The sequence below is a fragment of the Hevea brasiliensis genome, chromosome 18 (assembly GCF_030052815.1).
Source record: "Hevea brasiliensis isolate MT/VB/25A 57/8 chromosome 18, ASM3005281v1, whole genome shotgun sequence".
Lineage (NCBI taxonomy): Eukaryota > Viridiplantae > Streptophyta > Magnoliopsida > Malpighiales > Euphorbiaceae > Hevea > Hevea brasiliensis.
Genome location: NC_079510.1, coordinates 45,892,861 through 45,915,732, shown reverse-complemented (window position 1 = coordinate 45,915,732; position 22,872 = coordinate 45,892,861). Strand labels below are relative to the sequence as shown.

General features: G+C 32.2%; 1 protein-coding gene across 3 annotated transcripts; it reads left to right on the top strand.

Annotated features, from left to right (window-relative positions):
• Positions 1-2,077: 2,077 nt before the first annotated feature.
• LOC110638205 (two-pore potassium channel 3) lies at positions 2,078-7,495 on the top strand. 3 transcript variants are annotated; one of them, XM_021788679.2, is made up of 3 exons: positions 2,078-2,283; positions 2,438-3,570; positions 6,613-7,495. In XM_021788679.2, exons 2-3 carry the CDS (start codon positions 2,438-2,440, stop codon positions 6,758-6,760), a joined length of 1,281 nt encoding a protein of 426 aa, XP_021644371.2. In that variant the 5' UTR covers positions 2,078-2,283; the 3' UTR covers positions 6,761-7,495. The 3 variants fall into 3 exon arrangements, with proteins under 3 accessions (XP_021644371.2, XP_021644370.2, XP_057996794.1); XM_021788678.2 differs by having other exon boundaries at positions 2,078-3,570; XM_058140811.1 differs by lacking the exon at positions 6,613-7,495 and adding an exon at positions 4,668-6,603 and having other exon boundaries at positions 2,078-3,570.
• Positions 7,496-22,872: the final 15,377 nt, after the last annotated feature.

Here is a 22,872-nt window from a genome sequence, read left to right as displayed (position 1 = left end):
ATCGAAGAAATATAAGGAGAAAAGCATATCTGCGGACATGCTAGCGGAGAATTTCCAGAGCCTCATAAACATTATCATTCGGTCTACAAAGAAATATTAGCTGTCAAAAATGGGATAAAGAGATTCGAATTCCATCTCATTGGCCACCATTTTACTGTAGTCATGGACAGCTCATCCTTCCCAAAGGTTCTAGACTTCAAAAATAAGTCTCTTCCTGAATCGCAATTGCTGAGGCTAAAGGACTGGTTCGCTAAGTATAAATTTACAGTCCAACATATCAAAGGGAAGCATAACTTGGTGCTTGATCTTCTGTCCAGACCTAAGGACCTTCACCTCATCAGCTCTTTCTCTACACTCCCTTTGATCCTCATGGCATCATCATCTTCTCCACATACTCCTTCTCCACCAATGCATAACTTCTTGGTCCCAACCACAGATAGTTTCCCTCGAGGATGCTCTTCTAATCAACCTATCACTAAGATAGCTCAATTCGCAAGGGATCACTTGTTCCACTATCTGAGTGCCAGAAATACTCTGAGAGGGTTGCTCCCATCCTCATCTATCTTCATCCCTGATAATCCCTTCCTCACCTGCTTCAGCATCCACCCTGACAGAGAGCTCATCCTGGAAGAGTTATGGCTCCTCTAGTGCATGGTTACCCTCTATTCTACAGGAATAGAATTTTCACTCATGACTCTGTATCAGCACACCATGAGCAACACGAACAGGACTCTCCTGTTTAGATTTCTAGAATGGTTCAAGCCCATCTCAGCATGGCGATACAGTCTAAAGCGTCTCATAAACACACAAGGGATTAAGGACAGGCCCATCAAAACTCAGCCCAATATCTGAACCATGTTCATCATGCATAGGCCTTTCTCCAGAAGGCCCAAAGGACTTCTCTGGACTCAGAACACTGAATATGAGTGGAGGACCTACGAGGGATCAATTACCGAAAAGGACGCCATGGGACCACTGAGAAGACAACTAGAGGAATATCTCTGCGAAATCAATGGTTATCAACATCTGACACTCCCCCATGTGAATTGTACATATCTGGGTCCCATTCGGTCTCTCACTGATGAACCCATTGACTGGACCCATCCCATGTGGCAAGATTCCCAGGATCCAATGGATGACGAGTCACGAGACGCTATTCAGAACGCTAACCCACCATCACCTGTGCACCGATAATGGCCAAAGGACTTTTTTGGAATTGACTCAGACAATTCCGACTATGACACACTTAACCTGTCCACCACCCCGTGATAAAGTTAAAGTTTATCAGTCAATAATGTAATAAATGTCCTTCTTTATTTTGCTTTATTTACTTTAAGAGTGTCGGTAGCCAGTTCCTAACCGGTTGCCTGTAATCCTAAGAGCCTCTAAGTCTATATAAGGAGTTGCTCTCTTCAGTTGTAACCAGATTGGAGCCTCCTCTGAAATAATATTTTGAGAATCTTTTCTCATATGGCTTTCTAAACTCTTCTCTTTCTCTCCGAAAACCTTTGAACGTGTGTCATACTTTTATAATCAGAGATACGTTTGCTCTACACTTGCCTCCCCGAGAGGATCCTGTGTATCAGAAATATCTTTATTTTGGTGTTTGGTGCAACGGTCCCATTATCACATATGTAATGTACAAAAGGGCACAGCCTGAGAGTACCTATGAGGAGAGGGAATAGGCATAGCATGAGTATATTATACGTGTGATAAGGGCTCCCAGCTGAGAATATTTTTTATATTTTGTAATGACAAATACTTAATAAAATTATCATGAAAAATATTTTTTTTTTAAAAAAATTATTTTTATTTTTTAAATTTTAATAATATTATTAAAATATAAAAATATTTATTCATATATAAAATAAAATATATTATTATTTAATATTATAATTATTTTTTATAAAAAATAATTTTTATATATAAATTATTTTTTATAAAATAAATAAAATTTAAATTTAATAATATAATATAAAACTCTTTAAATTTTAAATTTAATAATATAATATAAAACGCTCAAAATCTTTAATAATCAGATTATGTAAGTAAAGTACAGAAAATTATTCACATTATCATTATCATTATCTTAAATCGTACAAACTATAAATTTATCATCTAAAATTTTGAAGTTCGAAAATTTTGTATTACCAGTTTTAAGTTTGGTGTCAGCTGACGTTTGATTTGAGAACTCTTTTCTAAATCTTCGTTTTTGAGCCTCTGGAACTCCTAGGATGGCTCTCCAACAATCAAGCTTCCTCGTCTTGTATTTCCTTCTTATGTGTAACCCCACTCTCTTTCTATTTCTGCTTTTTCGCTTTGGATGATGTCTGAACCTCTGTTGCTTCCGCAATTGTCTGATTCTTCACTTTCCTATTCAATCCTACACGGTTTTTCCTCCAAAACCGCCAAAGATTTATCCTTTTTGGTGTCCCAGATGGAGAAAGAGCCCCTACTGTCAAATTACAGCCCAAGAAGGAGAACGTCTCAACTGTCATCGTTGCTCTCCACTCTCCCCGAGCATGATGAAGTCTCTCTACCTATGCCGCTTACCCCTTCAGTTCTCAAAGAACGCCTTATTTTTGGCCCTTCTGCAGCCTCTTCTAGTGACCCTTCTCCCATTGTTGAGGCCTTGACTCTCTCTCTCAACTCTCCAAAGCAGTCGTGTTCCAATCCAGAATTCAACGCAATCCCTCAAGAATTGCCGCTTCTACAGCAACAACAGTCTTGGTTGATCGACCCCAATTATACATGGACCAAGACTAATCTCCACAGGTCCAAAACAGCACCGGCTATGGCTGCCATCAATGATACTCGTCATCCTCGTATACCCAAGCTTCAGTTTGCCACTCAATCGATAGTTCGCCAAGCTTTTGTTCTGTTGATATTATATTTGTCTTTGGGTGTGGTAATATATTGGTTGAATCGTGATAATTTCGTTGCGAATGAAACACATCCAGTTGTTGATGCTTTGTATTTTTGTATAGTAACAATGTGCACTATCGGTTATGGGGATATCACTCCAAATAGTACTACCACGAAATTGTTTTCTATATTGTTTGTCTTGGTTGGATTTGGATTTATTGATATTTTGCTTTCTGGGATGGTTAGTTATGTGCTTGATTTGCAAGAGAATCATTTATTGAGGAATGTTAAGCGAGTAGCTGATATGGAAGCTGCAGGTTCTATCATAATTGATGTGAAGAAAGGAAGAATGAGGATAAGGATGAAGGTAGCGTTGGCATTATGTGTAGTGGTTCTGTGTATTGGAATTGGTGTTGGCGTCATGCATTTTGTCGAGAAGCTTGGGTGGTTGGATTCTTTTTACCTCTCTGTTATGTCAGTTACTAATGTTGGTTATGGTGACAGAGCATTCAGGTCATTGACAGGTCGTATTTTTGCCTCCATTTGGTTGCTTGTGTCAACGCTTGCTGTGGCTAGAGCGTTTTTATATTTGGCTGAGGCAAGAGTGGATAAGCGTCATAGGAGGATGGCAAAGTGGGTCCTTGGCCAAAACATGACCGTCTCTGAGTTTCTTGCTGCTGACATTGACCAAAATGGCTTTGTAAGGTATGCTTGGCTTATAATTTCTTACAAATTTCATCTTGCAATGTGTTTGGAATTATTGGTTGAAGTTCATTGATGAAGATGGTAGTTCTTGTAAAATCATATGCTCCTTTAGGTGCTTGCTATTTTTCCGTATCCTACAATATTTGCACATTGAGTATTGATCTATTTAGTGTGTATATTGGTCTTGTATATTTCTTTGAATTAAATCTTGTTCTAAAATTAAACCAGAACAATTAGCAAATTTTCTGGAACTAGATCTTGTTCAAAATCTGTCCATTTATCTTAGTTTCCTGTTCCAATTTCCTGGCCTGTGTCAGTAGGATTCTTTTCTTAGGAGTTTGTTTGGGTTAATACTCTTTAAATGAACAATAAATTATCAAAATTTTATTTCAATTAGTGAATTAAACCAAACAAACCTTTTTTGAGGTTTTTCGGGGTGTGGGGAGGGGAGATGGTGTCATATTAACTGGTTTTTCAAGAGATCAAGTTATAGGAAATTACAGACAAGAGAAAGGGAAGGAGAGAAGGAGAGAGAAAATAGTACTTAAAGAGAAGCAAGTCTCTTTCAATTTACCCCTATTATCCTCACATACAAGCCTTTTATTCTTGTTACAATAACAACTCTAGCTATTCTTAATAGATAACAACTTCAGTCAGTTGACCAACTAACAAACTCCAGACTGTTACAACTTGCAAATTCAAATGCCATTGCAAGTCTGCTAATTGTCCTGCCTAAGCAAAACGCCCCATTTCCTCTTCTAAAACGTATCATGGTAAGATAGCACTTTTACTGGGAATAGCCCCTTCTCTCATATTTATGACAGCACTTTAGGAAAGTTTGGCAAGCGTTTTTTTTTTTTTTTTTTCCTTCTCGCATGGCAGAATCCTGTGGGAATTCTACAATCCTATCAATGCATCTTATTGTGAATCTGAATGATGCTGCTCTGCATCACTGAATCAATTAATGCTCCTAGACAGAGGAGATTGGCTTTGTGGTTTTATTTTTTCCCCTTTATTTGAATCACATGAAGTAAAACTAAGTTGTCACTTTGGAGGTGCAGAAGCCAATTACTTCAATATGCTTTTCTATTTTGCAGCCCCAATTTATCTCTTCGAACACCAAGCAACTTCCCAATTTTGGACTTTCAACTCCTTTCCTGTAAAATCTACAGATGATTATTGTAATGCAGATGCTCTAAAGCCAATTAACAAGTACTTGTATATTCATTGCGCCTAGAAACTCTTAGAGCTTAGTCAGGAAAATGATACTTCATGTCATGTGCTCTAGATATAGGATTAGGAATTATGAACTATGAATTACAGAAATGAATTTCTGCCATTCTTGGAGTATAAACTTATTGTAATCCACACACACTATACTTTGGCAATTTAATCTCCTCCTTGTCCTTGTGGTTAATGGGAATTGCCATAAGGCCCCATGTTGTCCTGCCCCTACCTTTTTGAATCCTAACCCTAAGTCCTAACCTAAAATTATCTCATTTTAGATTTATTTTTCTCAAACCGACCGTAACATATATAAAATAATTGATGAAGAGTAGCAAGTTCAGATTTTGGAGACATCTCTACCTATTTGAGGTTAATATACATCACACCAAAATTAAAATACCAAAATGATCTTCCACTTTGCAGAATCTAGCACTTAGATCCAATATGGTGCTGGTCTAATTTTTGCTTAGTAAATTAGTAGCAAAAAAACTTTTTTTGGACCCCAGTGGCAATGGATGGAAATAAAAGGGTCAAAAGTGTGGAAGAATTTCATGAGGGCCAAACCTCATGAACTTTTATGTAAAACTTCCAACATCTATAGAAAAATTTGTTGAAAAAATGGATCGAGCTTAATTCCTCCCTAAAAGGCATGTTATGATGAGAGGATTGCTAAAATCATATATGAAACGTTTTTACCTAATACCTAGCCGATATGGGACTTAAAACATCCCCTCATATCCAAGACTGGAAGTTAAGAGCGTGAAGTTTGCAAGACAGGACTTCTGCAGATGGCCCAAGGTCAAGACTTTGGTTGGTGTCGATGTTGATAAAATGTTGATAAAAATGGATCAGGCTTAACTTCACTCCAAAGGGCACCTTATGGGGAGAGTATTGCCAAGTTATATTTGAAACATTTTTACCCAATACGCAGCCAGTGTGGAACTTAACAAAAACTAAGATGATGGAATAGGAGTACCAAATTCCCAATATGTGTTTGATGGTATTAGAGGTAAATTTGGTGATGCTTAGTAGATATTAAGTGTATGCCATTAAATGGTTAACATACTGATTATGGGTGTATCAGTTGATGTTTAATTTAATGGTTTGATAAATTTAGGGACAAGAACTTACTTTTGTTTCTTTTGCTTGTCACATACCTTGTGGACCTCTTTAGGAGAGCTTTGATGTTTGACCATATATTTGGATAGTTTTTTTGCCTTTATTATCATATTAATAGAACATGGCAAATTGTTTTTCAATACGATCCTTTTGTTCTATAGTTGATTTGGCATCCTTTTAATCTTCTCCTAAATAGGGATTCCTTTTGAAATCTGGTGATGATCTGTTCTATTTTTCTTCTTTTCATCTTTGACTTCATTTAAGGCAGTATGAATTCTAGTTTCTCTGATCTTATAGTTTAGTTTCTGTTTAATCATGTTTGCTGCTAGTTCTCAACTCATACTCTGACTAAATTTTCTTCAGTGGTACTCACAAATATTTGCCTTAATGTCTTGGACTGCTCATTGTATTTGATTTTTAGAAAGTTTCATGATCCCTTTCTCTATCTAGCATTCTCCTTTCCTGTTCAATTGGATAGGCATGCATTCAAAATGAAGGTAGGTTTGGTAAATAATAAAACACCAAATTTTGTGAAATTCTTATCATGCTCATTTTGCTTTATCTGGATTCTATTAAATTTTCTGAATTTTTATTATTTGCTCTGCAATTTACCATGCTGTGATGTTCCAAACTCAAGCTGGGCTGGGCAGGTCCCATTGTCTTTGTTGACCACTAACGTTGGATTTCTTTGTCCAGTAAATCAGAATATGTGATATACAAGCTCAAGGAAATGGGAAAGGTTTCAGAGAAAGATATTCTGCAGATATGCCTGAAGTTTGATAAGCTGGACACTGGCAACTGTGGGAAGATAACTCTAGCTGATCTCATGCAGAGTCATCATTGATACACAAGTGCGCTTCAACAAGTTTTTAATGGTACTACTAGAATGCAAGAAATGATATGGGATGATGAATTAAGGCCTAATTTGTCTCTAATTGCATAGATGATGGTCTCTTCTGTGAACTTGGGCCTGAACAGCTGTCCTCATCACATCCATCGTGAATTTTCCAATTTTTGCCATTTTGTGAGTTGAAATGGACCTGAAATTCTCAAAGTTGCATGGTACTGTTGCCTATCAAGTTGTAGAAACCAGTCAGATGTTAAAGCTTGTTGCATTTTTCAGCAGCTCAGCCACCATCCATCGTTATAGTGATTGCTGGAGGAATTAGCTTGGAGTGGACAGTGGTGACTGGATTATAGGTGGATGCAACTTTTCCTTAGCATGGGCATAATTGGATTAATTCTTTTTCCGATGCCAACTGATATGGCTCAGTGACTTCATAATATTTGCTTGAAAGATTCTGTGGCTCTACAATGCAAATTGCATGAATGAAGGTGGATGCTCTCTCTCTCTCTTTCAAGGGATATTTCCCTCTTAATGTTTGTATTTGTCTATTATCATCACTATAAGCAGCTCTTTTCTGTAAGCTCTTCTGCTGACTTTTTGGTCCTTTTAAACACTGATGATGCGATTTGGTGTAATTTTGTCTTTTCAGTGAGACGATTGCGTCTTCGTATCCTCCCTTTTTTCAATGAATCTATCCCTTCATAACAGAAGGCAAGATAAAACATTTAACAATGTTTTGCTGTTACAATTTTCTGGTAATGGGTTGAGTCTTTTTGTCTTGTTTTTCTTTGGTGGTTGGCTTTTTCTTGATTTAGTGAACGCTTGAATGTTATCTTTGATTTGATCTTCAATGGCCAAATTTACACTAAGGTTGCCAGAAATAGCTATAGACCACTCGTTGAAACATTGATGGACCTGGCCTAGGTATGTCCATAGAGTAGGGTAGACAAGAGGATCCTCTGCTTTGACAATTGAGAAATTGGTGTGCTCCTCCTATTCTTGAAAGGCTGCTTGCCCTTTTCTGCATTCAAGCCAGCGAACTTGAACAAGCCTAAAATTAAACTCAACCCAGTGAAATCTGAATCAGTCAGACTCTACTTTCCAGGTTGAGTCCTCCTCCTCCCTTTATTTGGCAAAGTTTCAAGTGCAATTACCATCACTCTTTTTTATGATCTAGAAAGTCCTTCATTAACTTTACCTTTTAATGAACAAGATAAAAGTCTATTATGCTCATAACTTCCTTGAAAGTATGCATTCAAAAGCTGTTTGGTAGTGTAACAAAATGAAAGCAATCACTCACTTTTCAATCTGTAAAACCTTTAATCCGATAGAGTTAATCTAGTTGATAAAAATGGAAGTTGCCCTTTTATCGATTAGGGTTTAAATTCGACTTTGTTGAAAAATATCTCAAAGATTACTTAAAAATTTTGAATGCAATAGGTAGATACAGAGAAGTGTGTCCTAAAATCCTTATAACTTTTTTTTATTATTATTTAATAGAGACACAATGGATCAACTTACAATGGATAAACTATACATCGTGAGGTAACCATCTCCTTTTTTCCATTATAAAAGTAAATAATTTAATAATTTAAGAAAAGAGTATGTGGGGATTGTATCTTTGATTTTGAATCAGAAGCCACTAACTAGCCCTATTTTGCATTCTCATAAGTCCACTTAAAAATTTTCAACACAATTCCTAGATTAACTCAAGATCCCTTTTCTTTGAGGCATAAAAATTTTAGATGAACCCAAAAATGGGGAGGAAGGGACAACTTCAACTAGTGCATACCTAGTCATACTCTTCTCTCTCTAAATAATTCAACTTTGCTGAAGAATAATTAATCATAAAACAAACAGCCTTTTGAATTCTAGAGAAGCAGACAGTCTTCAGTGAGCTTGACTAGATGAGGTAAGAACCTTAGACAATTTATGAATGCTTTTGAAGAATAAGGGCGTTTACTAAAAAGAAGAAAGAGACTGCAAATTAAAAATAACTATTAAAAAAAAAACATATATTTTGGGCATTGCCAAGTCAACTTCCCTATTGCAACTTTGTAATAGTTGATGACTTAATCTAACATTCAACAAAGTAATAATTTGGTTCCTATCAAAAAAACAAATGGTAAAAAGGTAAACTTTTCTTGCACTATCCTCTAATTTACTAGCTAGTTAATGAAATGGTGGGGCACATTATTGGAAAACTTATGTTATGAAGATTGATAAAATAGAGTAGAAGGATAGTTTAAGGACTTAGAATGAGTCAAAAGAATTTCTTACATAACAAAGAATCTAAACATTTGAAAACCTTTCACACTTGATTCTCATTCTATGCTTAAAAACAATTTTGGGGATTAGAGACATGCCAAACAAGTTGCTCATTTTGGTTATTAAATTTGCTACAATAATTGGGTCTTATATAATTTATGAAGCAAATGATGTTCTAAAATTTGGAAATCATTGACCCATTTGGAATAGATTCTAATTGGAGTGGGTAATGAATCATTTTGACTTTCACTTTCAAGTCTATAGAAAATGAATTAAATAAAACAGAAAAAGAAAAAAAGTTATTGTATTTATCAAAAGAAAAGATGAAGAGGACATGAAATTGATTATGTTTTGGACTCATTCTAGAAGAAATGTGCTAAGATTTACTAATGAGAAATAACAGAGAAACCCCACACTTTGAATGTTCTTTTCTTTAGACATGAAATATGAATTCCAATTAAATGTAGAAAATTACAAAGTGATAAAAGTATCAATATTACAATAAGTACAAACTTCAAGTCAAGATAAAATTTACAAATTAAATGTGGTTATAGTCCATAATTCTTTTTGTGCAAACAAAAATGTACAAAACTAATCTTAAATGCCCATATAAAGAGTATTTAACTTGATTAATATTTTACTTAACTTTTATTTTTTATTTTTAATTTTTGACTTAAATTTTATTTTTTAATTTATAAATTAGTTTAAAAATAAATACTTAATTGTTTAGTAAAATTACTTAAAAGTTAATTTTAAGTAGTTTAAGTGTTTGATTAAAATATACTTAAAAGTAATTTATTTTATCAAAACAACTGAAAGGAATATGTAATTGAGTGTTATAATTGTTAAAATATGACTTCTTACTAATTTTAAGTAGTTTTTTTTTAACCTATAAACTAAATCAAATAATAATTTATTTATGACTTTTTACTTTTAAATATATTTGACTGACTTATAAATCAAACTTAAAATCCTCATAAGCTTGGACTTGACATGTTGCTACAAAAATGATTTATCTTATCTTTATGGATTTGGATATAAGCTCCAAGATTAAAGTGAAAATTATATTTTATTAACAAGAAAAAGGAAGAAAAAAGGGAAAAGAAAAGTAATTTTGACATGTTTAAGATATGTGCATTATTGAGCTATCTTTGATTCTCTAAACTTTAGTGTTAATAGAGTTTTATACTTGTACATAAAAGAGGAAATTGCTAGTCATTGCATAATTTTAAGAGAATCTCACTATATAATTAAGCATATGATTAAATTCATTTGGTGTGTGGAAACTAAGATTGTCTATTTTCTCTATTTAGAAAAAATGATTGCCTATTTTCTCATTCCCAAGCAAAGCTATCTAGTGATTTGGTAGCATTGATGGCTTCCCACTTTTCACCTCAATGTGTAATTGACATTGGACCTCAAATGAAGTTAACATTAGCTCTTCAACAACAACAACAATAGAAATGTTATTAAGTAAAAGACATTGATAGTTAAATATCTAATTTTTTATATGATAAATATAAATATTAAATGTTTAATTATTAATTCATTAACATGAAAATGGTTAAGTCCAATTTTTTTAATATGAGCTCACTCACTATAATTATCATTAGGAAATGAAAAAAAAAACTCAATTAATAATAAAAAATAAAGAATAATTATACTTGTGATGAACAACTATACTACAGTTTTATTATTCCTTTCTTGAGAAACTGATTTGATGTGAAATTTGGAAGTCAATAAGGAATCCAATAATAATTAATAAACATTACCATGTGCTAGCATGATGGAAAAATATATATATATATTAAATGAAGTTATGAAATTATTAAGGCCCCACTTGACTAATAACATAACTTTTTGATAACCTACCAGCATCACTTGGTAATACTATCATCATTGGGTCAGTACTACAATTATTTACATTCTTGTCATTTCTTAAGAAAAATAAAGATATAAGAGTTTTTCTTCTTCAAGCAATCCAATTTTGGCCTAATAAATATATAGGATGGAGCATAGCTATTAATGCCAATTGAAAATTGAGCCCCATTTTGTAGTAACAATCTACCTAAGGGTCTAAATACAAGCCCATCTCCATTTAACCAATGATCATTTACATTGAAAATTTAAATACCTATTGGTTCATTATAAAATTTGAATTTTTATATTTCATATTATAAATATGTGTTCATTTATATTAAAAATAAATATTTAATTACTAGACTAGTAAATATATAATTTTTTTTATTTTTAAAAGGAGTTAATTTGAATTTGCAATTTTCATTTAATAAAATTTAATAAATCCAATAATCACAATTAAGTAAAATAACAATAAAAATAATTAAGTTCTTTAATACTAATTTCTTTCATATCATTTTAAGCCTTTCTTACCAAGTCTATACAAATATTCAAAAATTTATAAATCTTTTAATATTATTTTTTTTCACGTCATTTTAAGTCTTTCCTTTTCATATTAATCTATCAAATTTTTATATCGAAACATTTGATTCTCTATATTGTACATGATTAAATAATTTTAAACGATCTACTATGTGATCATTCTTAATATAAGCTATTCTAATTAATTAAAATTTAATTTTTTTTTTATATTTATAAGACAACTTTTAAAAAAAAAACTTAAAAAATAGGCATTCAATTAATGATTTAACCTTTACTTAATTTTTATTTAAATGTGAATTAGGGGAGGATATAAAGTCTTTTCTGGCTTAAATTAGGGAATTAGCCATTGACGCCTCTCCATTGAGTCCACATCCAAAAGATTCTTTTTTCTCATTATACTCACCTAAAAAAACCTGCTCCTCTTCTGTATTGATGGGGACAAGCAATAACAAAAACCCTAATACCATACTTTATGTCACATATAATGGACACAACCAATTAAAGTCAACAATCTCATACTCTTTTCTTAATTTCCCCTTTATTTATTTTTCTTTTCAATTCCAATAGCTTCCATCAAAGTCTATCTTAAGCAACTACCCATCTAAATAACCAATACCATTTGATACCATTATCTTTTCAAGAATGAATTGAATTTGTCAATTTTTCATTTAACTTTCCAAATTATCCTATCAAATACAACATTAAATGGAGGTCTTAATCATGTATTTTTATATTTAACTACTCCATATATATATACATATGTTTGAATAAAAAAAAAAAAAAGGTGATATACTCATGACGTGTAAGTTGCCTTCTTTATGCGTCATTTATTTTCTTTTATTTTTTAAAAAATTATTATTTAATTCTTATATTTTAATAAACTAACTATTTAATCCTTCTATTTTAAAAAATATACTATTTAATCCTTTTATTTTTAATCTATTAAACTATTTAGTTTTCCATCAAAATTTTCATTACTTAACAATTTTAATACCAATTAAATTATTATTTAGTTTATATATTTTAGTAAAATTAATTAGTTAATCCTTATATTAGTAGGCACCTATATTTAAAAAAATACATTATTAGTCCTAGTAATTTGATTCTATTAACTCTTTGTCTCTTAAATTTTTTTTAATACTCAAACTTTCTTAACCCTCTCTTACACTCCCCTATTTCTCTGTTACTATGTTTCTTTCTCTCTGCACTCAAACCCTTCTCCCTCGTATTATCTGTAACACCCTCCCTATAGCAACTCTGTATATTCTACTGTTTCGGTGACCAGTGTCGGTCCGGACAGCTAGAACTTCCAGAAAAATATTTAAACTAAAGTGAGGAACCATAATCAATTCAAATATTAATAAGAAAAATTTAGAAAAAAATTTTAGAAATAAAAAACAACCAAGTTAAACGAGCCCGTGCCCTAGCGATGGGTAACTTAGTGGGAAGTTACGGTTCTAGCAACTAGGAGCCCTAGACCTGGGAGAAAATTCATAAAATAATTTTTGGGACTCCAGAAAAGGGTCATTGAGGTTCCTATGGCATTAGAATGCCAAGAAAATGCTTAGAAAAATTTTTCAATCGGTACAGACAATTTTGGTCTGTTAAGCCAAATGGAGGGCATTTTGGTCATTTCGCCTTCAGAGGTGATTTTTGGCCGACTTGTCCAATTAAGTAAATAATTATTTTGACATAAAATGTGAATAAATATTGCTAAAAATTTAATTGAAAATTAGTAGAAAATAAAAGGAAAGAAAATAAAAGAAAATGGGAATTTTGATATCACTATGATGTCATTAAAACAATTTTAACCAATCATATGATGACACATGGCTAGCACTCACTTAAAATAAATAAATGGGCAGCAAATGAAAGAAAAAAATTAGAATTTCCTTATCTTCTTCCCTTTTGCTGAACCATTGCCCATGGTTTCTTCCACCATTTTTCTTCATGAAAAGCTTCATCTTCCATAAATTCTTACCATATTTCCCATAAGCCCCAACACTAAAACTTGTTCTTGGACCTTGCTAGAGTGATTGGGGGCTAAGAAAGTTGAAGAAATTGAAGTTTGGTCAAGAAGGAAAATTGTTAAGTTAAGGTTAGTGCAATTTCTAGAGCTCTTCCTTCTTTAATTCTTAGAATTAAGTTAACATGAGATGGAATTTCATAGAAAATGAATGAAACTATGCTTAAATGAAGAACCAAAATTCCAGTCAGTAATGAGAGCTTAGTGGTTTTATTGAATTGAGTTGATTACACATGCCTACTAGTGTCTATTGAATTGTTTATATGCTTTGTATAATTGGATGGTGGTATTTGCATGAGATGTGAAGTGTGGAGGTTAGGGTTTGGACACAAACTTGAGATTTTGTTCATATAAGGATGAAAATAAGTTTTAATGATCAATTAGTGATTATTTGGTTGTGTGTGAACAAGAAATGAAGTGAGTTGTTGCTTGGCATTTGTGTATGGGTGAGCTGCCTTGGCTGACCTGCAAGACTAAGCATGAGTCCAGCAGGTTTGGGCAGCTATAAATAGAGTTATAGAGGTTCAATTGGTGCAAGGCCAATTGCATATGAAACTAGACACATAATGGCACAACTTTGGTGAAGAAGCCCTACCCAGAAAGCCAAACTAAGTTGACCTAAAAATTGCCCTAATCCGGGTGACCTGCATTCTACCTGGGCAAAATGACCAAATGAACAGTGTCTATTCATTTGGTCATAACTCAGTGTAGAAAGGTTCAATTGATTTAAAATTTTACCAGCATAAAGCTAAGACATAGACCTAAAACTTTCATGAAGAACACAAATCCAAATTCTGACCATAACCTAGTCAAATTGCCAACCAAACTTAGATTACCAAATCTGACAGAACCAGTTTTGCACAGAATTTTAGATTCTGTCCAATCCAGCCAGTTATGGTGTTTAGGCCATAACTTGAGCTACAAAACTCCAAATGGAGTGATTCAAAAAAGAAAATGTAACTAGACAAAATAAAGAACAACTTTTATGAAGACAATTTTGCCAAATTCCTATTGTACAAATAACCAATGAAACAGTAAATATGAGGCTTGAAATATGAAAATTTTGAATAACTAACACTAAGTTTAGAAATAGTATTGGCAACCAATACCAACAACTTCAAAATGCAAAATCTGGTATGTTGGGAGTATTAGAACCAATGTACCTATTATTTATGCAAAAGTCAATATTTTAGTTGACTAATGAAATGAATAATAACACCTAAACTTAAATTTCAATAATTGTAAAGTTTAAAAGTGTAACATGCCCTAGTACACCTAACAAGATTAGTTTGGATAGGTTGGCATGCTAATGGGTTTCAGTTAGCAGTACTGCACATGGCATTATGCTATTCTGTGATTTTATGGCTTTTAGCCATTCTGACATTGTGTTGATACTTGGCCTTGTGCCTAATGTTATCTGACTTATTAGCGTATTCCTGCACACCGGGAGATGCATATGTGACCGATGGTGTGACGGCCCGTGGTACTAGATACCCAGTGCCAGTTTACCCGTTTATCCAGTCCAGTCATTCAGTATAGGTTACTTGGGCAACTAAAAATGAAAGTGGATAAATTTAATGAAATTATGAATATAATAAGTACAAAATAAATAAGATTACCAATAATGATTAAAAAATTGTCTACATAAGACATTAGGACATGCACTGCATATTTATTTTCTGTTATTTCTTTTTATTTTATTATTGGCAATACTAAGTATTATTGCTTAGCGCGTTGCTTTTTACTATGCGTAGGTTCTGGAGAGACCGACCGAGATCTCAGTAAACCACAGACTGGGTGAGATCTTCTGCAGCTCTACATAGTGTCTGTGTCACCTCACCGTCATCAGTGCATTGGTAGGACACTAGATTTTATTTTGGTATTTTGTAATTAACTTTTATTTTCTCATGTGTAATTAAGACTTATGTAATGTATTTTAGTATTGATGTAAATTATGAAAATTGTGTTTATGAATGAACAAGTGAATATTTATTTATGACTTTTATATGAATTTCATATGAAATGAATGAATGAGAATGGGAATATATATGAGAAATATTGGGATTTTGTTGATGAAATGGAGTTTGGGATTGATTGAAAATTTTGGAAGTATTTTTCACAGGTTCCAAAGAACTGTTTTATCCATTTTTAGCCGGCATTCTGCCGGATTTTCTATAAAATTTGCGGAACCTCAAATAAATTATGATTTCAATAAATGACTTAAATGAATTATATTTCACAAATTGTACTTTATAACTATGATAAAAATAAATTAAGGAAGAATAAAACGATTGAAATAAAATAGAGTGTTCCGGTACACTGTGTGATATATCTTACTCGGCTATACTGTAGACAGGTAAGGGGTGTCACATTATCTCCCTATATTTTTCACTTTTTAATAAAAATGATATAAACTGTTTGCATGAAAAGGTTAACTAATTCTCTTAGACATCCACATAATCAAGGCAATAATCCATAATTATTATTTTTCAATAGAGAAAATGCAGAAATGATATCCAATGAATTGAATAAAAATACTTGAACAATTAAAAAAAATACAAATTCAGATTTAGTCTCTACATAATAAAATTTTTATTTTCATCAGGGAACATATTTTTCCAACTATTATGTTTTTCAAAATATAGGAATTAACTAATTAATTTTACTAAAATTTAGTGACTAAATAGTAATTTAACTATCATTAAAATCTATTGACTAAAAAAAAATGACGAAAGAATTAAAGAGTTTAATGAAAGCAAATTATAGAGGTTAAATAATGCATATTTCAAAATAAAAAATTAACTTTCATTAAAATGTAAGAATTAAATAGTAATTTAAAAAAAAATACATTCCATATAAATTAAATTAATGTTATATATATATATATATATATATATATATATATATTTCAAATGTATGTAATGTTTGTAAAATCAAATCAGTTGACTTGTAATCGTCAATTGACAAATTCATTGAGTAGAAAATTTTATTTAAAGTTAAAGTCACGCAATATATATTTTTTTTTATGAGAAACGTGAAATGTAATTTATAAAAAAATATCAGAAAAGAAAAGGTTAAAAGTGTTTTGATTACCTTTCATACTTATAGGTTTTCAAATCTCTTCTTTAGAGAAATTTTTTCAAAAATAAAAATCATAGACACCCTAATCTTATATTCTTTGAAAGTGATCACTAAAAATGAGAGACTACTTTTTTTATTAATCAAAATTTATTTTTATTATAAAATATTTTAAGATAAATTAAAAAAATAAATATATTAAATTCATGTAAAAAAATTATTTTTAAAAATTTGATATCTTATGCAGAGGTTTTTTTTTTTTTTAAGTAATGAGAGGTTTTTCAAGATTTTAAATTTTTGAATTTGTCATTTTCTAAAATAAAATTTTTGAAGATTTTTAAAAATTTCTATTTTTCAACTCTCAAACTATTAAATTCGCGGGTAATAAGATTTTCTTCTTAAAACTTTTAAATACTTTAAAAAACTTTATTTTTCTTTGAAAAAAATATAAAAATCTTAAAAAATCTTTAATTTAAAAAATTTTATTTCAAAAAAAAATTCTCACTTTACTTTACCTTATCCCAAACATAATATTAAGAGTCATCTCACTTTAAACTCCCATAAAGTACAAAAAGTTTACTCATTTAGTTGAGACTAAGTGTCCACTCTCCAATGAGTGAATGATCATTTTTTTTCTCTAATCACCACAAATTAAGTTGATAACTTACTTCATGGGAAGTTCAGTTCTCAGAAAGTGAATAATTTAAATCAAATAAGGTCTAAAATTAAATGAAAGTGCTTAATCTCAAGCAGATGGAAAAAAATATCAGATGGAAAAAATCATAACAAGTCCATTTAAAAAGTCTTTCATTTTTAAATTAAAATAAAAACAGTATATAGATCAGGCAAAATATTAAGTATAAAAATTTAAAAACTAAATACCCTTCTTTATCTTTTATTTAATTATACACTTCATTTCTTTAGAAGATGAGGCAATCCTAGGAAAGAAAAAATGGAAATCCTCTGTCACGACCCAACTTATGGGCCGAACCGGCACTAGGACCTGGGCCAGCCTAAAGCCCCCGAGGCCCGTAATAAGTCTTACTGTTCTCAAATCCATGACCAGGCCCATAATTTAGGCCCAATATGCATACAAAATAATTTAAATTAAACAATTATAATTTTATTTCGGACCAACTTAATCCAATAATTATCCGAATCTAAATTAGAGGAGCCCAGCTCGACCCTATTACATCATTTACAAACTATTTAAAACTCAAAAAAATTTTCATTTGTTAATACAAAAACTTAAATTCATGCAGTCCCTGACAGGATTAATACTACTACTAGTACATGCGGAGTTCTAAATTTTAAATTTAGAGAATAATAATACAATTAAATAATTATTGATAACCTGCAAGAAAAGAAGCAAGTTATTCTGAAAAAGGTCTCCTCCTGTAGCCTGGAAAAATAGTGTGAACAGGAGTGAGCGTTCAACTCAGAGAGTAAAATACCAATTTCAATCATAATCTCTATAGCTATCTAAAGCTAATGCACTATGTAGAGTGATATGCAACATCCTCATAAATTTTTCATACAATTCGTATCACAATAAGCAAAAATGCAATTTGGAGCACTCACACACCCAACACTGTCAAACAGTACATATATGGGAACTGATCCCCTATACAGCTCTCTTAATCCAACCTCTGCCAGCGAGTGTCTCAAGCCAGACTTTCACTTAGTAAACCAAGTGCAGGGTCCCAGCAAGTGTCTCTCAAGCTGTATCTACCCCGAAGAATCGGGTCCCAGCGAGTGTCTCTCAAGCCGTGTTTACCCGTCCTATCCATATCCCACACCACACACACGCCAACGCACACACACTGCTCCAAATTACCACAAATAACATCCATGGCACTTCAACAATTATGAATGTAATATAAAATATGCCTAGTGTTTAACTACATAGATACATATTTATAAGTGATGCATGGGCATGCTTGAACATATAATAATATCAAAATTACAATTAAAATTAATATTTTACTCATCTACTTAACTAAAGTCACTGCAGTGGCTGGACGGAGGAGGAAGGCTGTCCCGGCTCACCTGATAATTTCATAGCAATTATTTAATATATTTGACTCGATACAAACTAAGAAAAGTCCAAAAATATTCTAAGTCGTGCCGAAAATTCGGCAAAGAAGTCCCTATACCTAGGACCTACCCAACCTGCAAAAAGATTTAAAGAACACTTCTAAATCTCAATTTCCACAATCACATCTCATCAACGTCATATAGCCCCTCTTGGGCCCTCCAACACAGTCAAAGTCAAAAACTTGAAAAATTATATTTTAGCCCCTATAATTGATATTTCATAAAAATCCACTCAGACAAGCTTTAAAAATTCTAAAATTTTGCTCCACAGTCCTTAATAATATTATAAGGCTATTGCAGAAGGAATTATAAATTTTTGATCATCCATGAATATTTTATGAATTTTATTCTAAATCGGTATTAGCCGAAAATTAGCAACTTAGAGTTTGTGTAACACCCCTATTTGTATAGCCTAGTATATTTCACTGTTCCGGTGACCGGTGTCGGTCCGGACAATTAAGAGGATTAGAACCATACTTAAGACAACTAGAGAAGCCATAAACACAAATAATTAGTAATATTTAATTAGTTAACTGTATATAAGAAAAACAGAACATAAGAGGTTAAACGAGCCCAGAGTCACAGCGATGAGTGACCTCATCGGGAATGACTGCGAAGTCATTTTAAACTCAAATTTCGAACCGTAAAAAGTGACGCTGCGGTCCTTAGGACCCTTATGAACACAGTAGAAAAGAGAAAATCACGAAAAAGAACTGTTAAGCCAGTCAAATAATTAGGTCAGGGAGCCAGAAGAAATATTGGATTATTTACAAACCGGGATGAACCGGCGAGGGGCAATTTGGTCAATTGACCCCGAGAGCTGACTCCTGACCTAACTGTCAAATAAAAACGGAGAAAAGAAAATTTCGGAATCGAGAATTAAATTAAAGAACTAATAGAAAAAAAAAAAGAAAAAAAGAAGAAGATGGAAAAGTCAAGGGTGATGACATCATGCATGATGCCATAAATAAATTAATTAAATTATTTATTAAATTAGCTTTTATGGTCTTCCATAAGACTAAAGATATAAAGAAAAAGAAAAGAAAAAAAAATAGAAAACATTCATCTTCCATACGTTTCTCTCTCTTCCAAGCTCTCCTCTCCCTTTCTTTTTATTTTTCCACCATTAAAGCTTATATTTAAGCTTTTAAAACCATAAATTACACCATAAATTTTCCTAGTTCCTCATGTTAAACCTTGTCTTTGAGTCTTGAAAAGAAGATTGGAGCAAGAAAGAAAAGGAAAAATTGAAGAAATAAAGACTTGGAAATTCTACATAAAAGGTTAGTAATCAAATTTGATAATTGGAGTTTGATTCTTACATTTCTAACTTATTGAGCTTGTAAATAAACTTAAAATGAAAAGAAATTAATTGTTGGAGGATTAAAGCAAAACTCATCTAGCTAGGATTTTGATGTGTGTGCATGAATTTGATGGACTTAAAGGTGTATATGAGCTTAATAGAGTTAAAGAAGCATGTATATAGGCATTGAATTGGTTAAATGAAACAACTTAGTGAGTTAGGGTTTTGGGACTTAGGGTTTGTGAACCAAAAATGTAAGAAATGAGTAAATGGCATGTTTGACCTATTGTGAAATGAAAAATGGTCAATAATGACCAAAAGAGATGTGTGGGAATTGTTGGAATGAAAACCAAATTCGTAGGTCAAATGGTCATGCTGCTGGCAGCATGACCAAACCCACTTTGAAGGACCAAAATAGAAATTTTACAAACCCAATTGATATGCCACCAATTGGGGATAAAAATAGACATAAAAGGGCACAATTTTCATTAAGGAACCATGCCCAAAAACTGACCAAAACTTAGTGAAACAATTGACCAAAGTGAAATGAGAGCAGGCTGCCACTGCACCAAACTGACCAAATGAACAGTAACTGTTCATTTGGTCATAACTCGAGTTAGGAAGGTCAAAATGATCTGAAATTTTACCACCAATTAGATATGATATAGATCTAAAACTTTCATGAAGAACACCAACCCAAATTATGCCATTAACCCATTCAAATTATTGAGCAAAGTGGAGTTACTGTACCTGCGATTCTGCAGAATTCCATTTGAGAAGTAATGTTTGAAGGGCTATAACTCTCTCTAGGAAACTCGGATTTAGGTGATTCTTGAACCGATGGAAACCTAAGACATAGTAGAACATTTCATATGAAGAAAGTTAGACCAAATTATGAACTTAACTTGATCAAATTACTAAACAAAATTGGACCAAAAATCTGCAAGAACCAAAATCTCAGCATGAACAGTGCACGTAAACAGTAATTGTATTTTGGCTATAACTTGAGCTACAAAAATCCGATTGAGGTGATCCAAAAATGATAATACACTTAAGACAATAAGGAACATTTTCTATGAAGGAAGTTTTGCCAAATTCCAACAGTAGATTGACTAATGGAACAGTGCAACTTCGGAGCACCAAAACCGAAAATTGGCAATTTTGCCAAAATGACTTAAGCTTTGAGAAAATGACCAAAACCAACAAGTTTAATGGCCAAAATGTGGTATGTGGGTGAAGTTGGAGTTTCCATACCTATTAAGCCTTAAAAAGTCAACAATTTGACTTGAATAGTACAGTAAATAGTAACCCGAAACACAAAATTTCAAGAACGTCAAATTTAGCACGTTAGAGCTAGGTAAAAGTGAAGTTAAATTTATTTTTGGATTTATGTTAAATTATGGTACTGAAACACTATAAAATTGTGTGTTTCAGTGGAAAAGAATACCGGGACAGAACCCGAGGAGTCAAGTCAAGGCCAACAGGCGACTCATTTGAGGTTTGTGCACAACTAACTCTTTTGTTGTTTTTCAATTCCAAATTGATTTGAAATAAATTATTATATGATTCATGATTTTTGTTGTGTTGAGAATTTTAACTTATTGAATGAAATTATATAATTTGAATATAAATTTTCTTATGCATTTAAGGATTTATTGCATTGCTTTGATGATTGTAAATATTAAGTTTGATGTGTTGCTAACCTTGAACATGAATTTATGATGATTAAATATGCTGATGATTTGTAAACACTTTGTAAATAAAAATTGTTTTGAATATGATTTGAAACCACAGTTGACATGACAAAATATGTTGTGAATTCTCATTAGCTTGTCTAGTGAGATAACTCCTCCACTTGATGGGGCGAGTTTCTTCCTCTCTGGCTTGCCAGTTGGGGAATGATGTGAATGAGTACTCATATATACTAGCTAGTCTTTGTTTCTCCCTTTTAGCCTCGGTTATTGGGAGAATGTGAAATGTCGTGGTGTACAACACGGCATCTATTCGAATTTTGGGTCATGGGTTAGACTGTGTGTATTGTTGGCAACGCCCTTTAAATTATGCATGATTTGATAAATTGTGATTGAAATAAATAATTTGTCAGTGATTCAAAAGATTTTGTACTGTTTCGGAATCTAAAAGAAATGTAAATTAATCGTTATTATTTGATCAAAATGTTATTCAAATGAATAATTTGCATGAATGAAAATGTTGATTTCAGAAGGTCAGGGATTTTGAAGAAGTTAGAAATTTTAAAATTCTACTTGTTATGAATTGTCAAGCACAAATTGTATTAAATTTTAAATTATTAGTTGTGCACCACTGAGTTCACCACTCAGCGATAGCTTTGTATGCTGTCGCAGATATAGAGACTAGAGGAGCAGCAGATTGAGCTGCTGAGGACAGGGAAGCTACCTGCTAGAAGTTATCGGGTATAATTTATACCCTGACTGTAAATATTTCTTTTGATGTATATATTGCACGTAATTGTATGGACATGTAAAATCGGTCTTGAGCAGCTTGTATAAAGTTTGCATAAAGTTGTAATAAATTTTAGTTTGGATTTTCTTAATGTAAATTTCTTGTAATAATGTATCTAAATTGTTTTGTTTCTAAGGAAATATGAATGATATTGATTGACAGTATTTTGAAAATTATTGAACTTGTGAATTTGAGAAATTGGTTGAGATTGAGTATGAATTTGAAGCAGTGGTTAGAAAATTATTGGAAGTGCTTTTATTTCAGGTATTTGAAGAACTGGTTTCTCAAAATACAGAGGGAACTCTGTCAAAATTTTTATAAAATTTGCGTAAAAACAAAATGGACCAAAAATATTAATTTGATTTACTTTTAATCATATGTTTTAAATACCTATTGGAAAATGCTCACCACTTATCAAAAATAAGAAAATTGTTTTAAAATCCCTTGTAGGGTACT

Bases quoted from the DNA above. Each gene is read 5' to 3' on its own strand.
- LOC110638205 (XM_021788678.2), top strand. From the start codon at position 2,324: ATGATGTCTGAACCTCTGTTGCTTCCGCAATTGTCTGATTCTTCACTT. The intron at 3,571-6,612 runs GTATGCTTGGCT...TTCTTTGTCCAG, and splicing joins GACCAAAATGGCTTTGTAAG to TAAATCAGAATATGTGATAT.